This window comes from Pseudozyma flocculosa (genome assembly GCF_000417875.1).
Source record: "Pseudozyma flocculosa PF-1 unplaced genomic scaffold scaffold00013, whole genome shotgun sequence".
NCBI lineage: Eukaryota > Fungi > Basidiomycota > Ustilaginomycetes > Ustilaginales > Ustilaginaceae > Pseudozyma > Pseudozyma flocculosa.
Genome location: NW_006920881.1, coordinates 28356 through 32481, shown reverse-complemented (window position 1 = coordinate 32481; position 4126 = coordinate 28356). Strand labels below are relative to the sequence as shown.

Below are 4126 nucleotides of genomic sequence, written 5' to 3'. Positions count from 1 at the left end.
CGGAGGTGAGTGTCCGCCGCCGCCGCCGCCGCCGCCGCCGCAATGACGGGTTCAGGCCTCGGGCCTTCCCGGGGTTGGCCCCTCTTGGACGGGCGAGCGCCTCGACTGACGACGTGCGCTTCTTTTTGTTCCCCCTCCGCCTCGTCCCGTCTCATCTCGTCTCGCCCTGCTCCGCCCTGCTCCGCCCTGCCCTGCCCTGTCCTGCTACCCTGCCCTGCCCCTTCCCAACGCCAGTGAACGGCGCATCCGCACAGACGCAAGAGGACCTGCTCGCATGACGAGCACATCGCCACTTACCTGTTCGTAGGACCGAGTCGCACCTGCAACGATTCCACCGTCCATCTGCCCGACTCTGCAGGCCGCCTGTGCGGGGCGAGCTCCTGAGCATGGCGACCACGCGGCACCGCGCTACTTTTGCTTACCTGGACGACGTGCCGCAGAGGCAGAGTAAGTGGATGATGACGAGGACGGGGTGCCCGACCTGTTTGCGGGGATAAAGATGAGGAGTTGGTACAGGGAGAGGGGGAGAGGAAGAAGGATCGAGAGGGAGGGAGGGATGAGGGAAGGAGCGCGCGAGAGAGGGCGCCGACGCGCGCAGAGTGGGATCCGGACGCGCGCTGTCAGGCGGCGCTGCTGTTGGGCGGCAGGAAGCGGATGACCATGACGGAGGTGTTGTCGGTTGAAAAATTGTCGAGGGCGTGGTCGAGGAGGATCTTGGAGGCCTTTACGGGGTCCGGCTCGTCGATGACGAGGTCGACGGCCTCCTGGTCGTCTGTCACGTCCCACAGCTGAGAGCGGGCCGGCGCGCGGGCGGGCGGGCGAACGAGGAATGCAGGCAAGGTGGGTGGGGTCGTCAGTGATGTCTTGTCGGCGGGGCAACGGTGCGACAACGGCGAGCAAAGCCCGCCCGCGAGACTCACGCCGTCGCATGCGACGATGAGGAAGAGGTCGTCGTCGCCCAGGCAGGTCTCGGTCGTGTAGGGCGAGCCGACGACAAACTCCTTCATGGCAGAGTCGCCCAGCGATCGCGTCACCGCCAGCACGCCTGGCGAAGAGGGAAAGGGGGCCCGACAGAGTCAGACACAAGACACGGGGCGTCAGCTCGGCGAGATTGGGGCTTGCACTGCCCGAGCGAGCGGCCCTGGGCGCCATGGCGAACGGCACTCACCATTGACGCGGTTGTTCATCACAAAGCCGCCGGCATCCGTGATGCGCTTGGCCTCCTGGGCGTCGGATCCCTTGTGGTCGTACGTGAGGCGGATCGCCTTGCCACCTCGACTGCGGTGGGTACCCGTGGGGAGCGGAGAGGAGAGGTGCGGAGAAGGGCCGAATCGAAGAGTGAGCAGCCGCCCTTCGGCACCAGACCGGGCGCGGCGCTCGGGACACTCACCACAGCACCGCCCGGGCGTCTCCCACGTTGGCGGTATAGAGAACCCTTCTGGCCTTTGAGCTCTGAACCCTGACCAGGCCGTCGTCGGGCTCGCCGCTGTTGCTGCCGCCGCTGTTGGTCGAGTCGGCCGAGACCGACCCGGTGCTCGCCTTCATCTTCTTGGCCAGTCCGCTCAGCAGTCCGCCGCCGCCGCCTGCTCCTCCTGCTCCTCCCTTCTGCTTTTCCTTTGCGCCATCTTCGTCGTCGGAGTCTCTCGAGGTCGCCGTGGCAGTCGACGCACCCTCTGCCGCTCCGCCGGTCGAGGTCTTTTGGTGCTGGATGGCTGCGGCGTCGTCGCCCGAGACGATGCCGCCCGTCTGTGGGGACACCATGGGTTTGCCGTGCTCGTCCTCGAGGCGGAGGAGGGCGGTGACGGCGGTGCATCCGCTGGCGGTGCCCTCCTGTTTTGCGTTCTGGGAGAGCTGCTTGTCGACGGCGTGGAAGGTGAGGTTGAGGAGGTCGGGTACGGGCTGGTCTGGGTGGTTGCGGAGGGTGTGGATGAGGTACTCGTGGAAGTGGGCGCCGCACCACTCTGCGGCGTGCTTGCCCGCGTGGCCGTCGAATACGCCAAAGAAGCCCTGGCCGTAGACGCCGCCAAAGTCGTAGACAAAGGCGTGCGAATCCTCCATGGTGCGGCGCCACCGCTTGTTCTGGATCTCGGAGACGCCGACGCGGAAGGGGACGGCGGTGTGGCCCGAAGCACTGTTGAAGCCGGACGAAGCGGCGTCGGAGCCCAGGTGGGGCGAGGGATGCTGGTTGAGGGTCTGGCAGGGTGATTTCCGAGAGGAAGGGCGGGAGGCAAGTCAGATGGGGGAGGCATAGCTGCGCCGAGCTGGCCACGAGCCAGAGGGGAGGGGGGAAGGGGAGGATGGCGCGACGTACTCCGTGTGTGTTTGTGCCCGATGCTGTGCTCTGCGGGTGGGACTCTGCGTCGAGCGCCCCCTTTGGCGGGCTGGATGCAGGCGGGCGAGGTGGGACGAGGTCGAGGGCGGCCTAGGTCAGTGAGGATTCGTGCGGTGCAAGACGAGGGCGTTGCTACCTGGAAGCTCTCGGCGGCCACTCACGCATCGCGTGCCGTCATGGCGGCAACAGCGTCCGGATCGGGGTTGGATGTGTGCGGCAGCGGCCGTGAGGGTATCGGGTGGCGGCGGAGCGAGTGGCGGCCGACTTTGGGGGTGATCAAAGAGGATGGCCAGCCAGACGGCGAGGGACGGAGCGAGGAGCGACGAGGGCGAGGAACGCGAGGGTGGCTAGGAGCGTGCGTCGGGGGCCGCCGAGAGAGTCTTGCGGAGGGCCGGTGGCGAGCGGCGGGACGAGGAGGTAGGGAGGGGAGGCTAGGATCCGACGGGACGTGAGATGAGGTTGGTGGTGGTGTTGGGTCGACGACGAGGCGAAAAGAGAGATCTCGCAAAGAGACAGGCGCGGGCGAGCGTGTGGAGGATGCGCCCAGGGCCCTTGGTTGGCTGCACCCCAAACGAGGCCTGCCCTGCCCTGCCCTGCCCTGCCCTGCCCATGGCCCAGGACCCAACCAAGCGTAACCAGCGCACCCAACGCTGACTGACGCCCGCGTCTGACCGACGCCTCCCTTCTTGGCAGGCCAGCAGGCCCAACAGGCACGCAGGCAGGTGACGTCGCCTGGCCTCGCCTCGCCTCGCCTGGCCTCCTCGCCCCGCCCCACCTGCCACCTGGCCGTGCGTGCCCCAGGGTCAGGCAGGGTCGGCTGAGCCGCCAGGGTCGAATCGGGTTTGCCCACCGTATGCAAGTCGGCATTCCAGATTTTTCGCAACAACTGAACTTCGACGCGTGCTCGCAAGCCCTCCCCGCCACACTGCTCCAGCAAAACGTCGAGCTTCGCCGCCGGGGCCCGCCAGGCAGAATACGTCTCACCACTTCGAAGAATCCAGCCAGTCGATTTAAATCTCACCCGCGCCCACCCGCGCCCAGTCGTCGTCGTCGTCGTCGTCGTCGTCGTCGTTCCTGCTGGACCGAGCTGGCACACTCTTCCCGCTCCCCATCCAAGCTTCAGAGGGGAGATTCAGGCGCCTTCTGACGACGTGGCGAGGACGTGCGGGCGACCACGCGCCCACGGCCTAGCTGACGACCGCGATCGACTAGCATTGCACTGCGGCAAGAGCAGGCGGTAATAGAGCAACGTGGATGAGGAAGCAAAAAAAGTGTCTATGCGGCATCGTCTGTCCGTGGCCGCGGATGAGGCGGCAGAGGAGGACGAGGAGGAGGAGCAGGCTGGACCGCCGTCACAGGAACCGTGTCTGGTGGACGCGCGGGCGCTACCGCCGTTGCCGTCGCCGTGGCAGTCGGCGGCCGAGGGGTGCCAGCGCCGGGTGGCGGACGCGGTCTCCATCCCGTCTCGCTGTCCCACACCGCCAGCGTGTTGGTGAAGCCGTTGCGCAGCGCGCCCTCGTCGACCACGTCGTCGTCCTCGTCGAGCGTGACCACCTTTTGCGTCCCAACCGTGTTGAGGTTGAGGATCCACACGTTGGACCGCGCCGTCAGCCGCTCCAGCGACACGATCCGGCGCTGGCAGCTGCGCGTCGCTATGCACTCCTGCGAGTAGTTGTCGAAAAACGAGTAGAGGCCCGCGCCGTAGACGAACACGTCGGAGCTCGCGGCGATCCGCAGTCCGAGGCCGCGGTTCTGCGACGTGTCCCCGCCGAACCGCGCCAGGTCCGGATCGCC

General features: G+C 67.2%; 3 protein-coding genes across 3 annotated transcripts in view; 1 reads left to right on the top strand and 2 right to left on the bottom strand.

The window, feature by feature from the left end:
- The window catches only part of PFL1_04017 (uncharacterized protein), a gene marked incomplete at both ends in the record, with an annotated part of 2975 nt that extends 2866 nt beyond the window's left edge, over nt 1–109 (top strand). Inside the window, one exon of the mRNA XM_007881541.1 lies at nt 56–109. Within this exon, the coding sequence (XP_007879732.1) occupies nt 56–109 (54 nt within the window). The remainder of the gene's footprint in view (nt 1–55) is intronic.
- A 511-nt stretch (nt 110–620) lies between these two features.
- On the bottom strand, nt 621–2510 carry PFL1_04016 (uncharacterized protein; the record flags this gene model as incomplete). Its single annotated transcript, XM_007881540.1, has 6 exons — nt 621–788; nt 921–1045; nt 1169–1278; nt 1391–2193; nt 2312–2381; nt 2494–2510. 6 exons carry the CDS (start codon nt 2508–2510, stop codon nt 621–623), a joined length of 1293 nt encoding a protein of 430 aa, XP_007879731.1.
- Nucleotides 2511–3607: 1097 nt separating this feature from the next.
- PFL1_06875 (uncharacterized protein) overlaps nt 3608–4126 on the bottom strand; it is a gene marked incomplete at both ends in the record, with an annotated part of 4206 nt that continues 3687 nt past the window's right edge. Inside the window, one exon of the mRNA XM_007881799.1 lies at nt 3608–4084. Coding sequence (XP_007879990.1) covers nt 3608–4084 — 477 coding nt within the window. The remainder of the gene's footprint in view (nt 4085–4126) is intronic.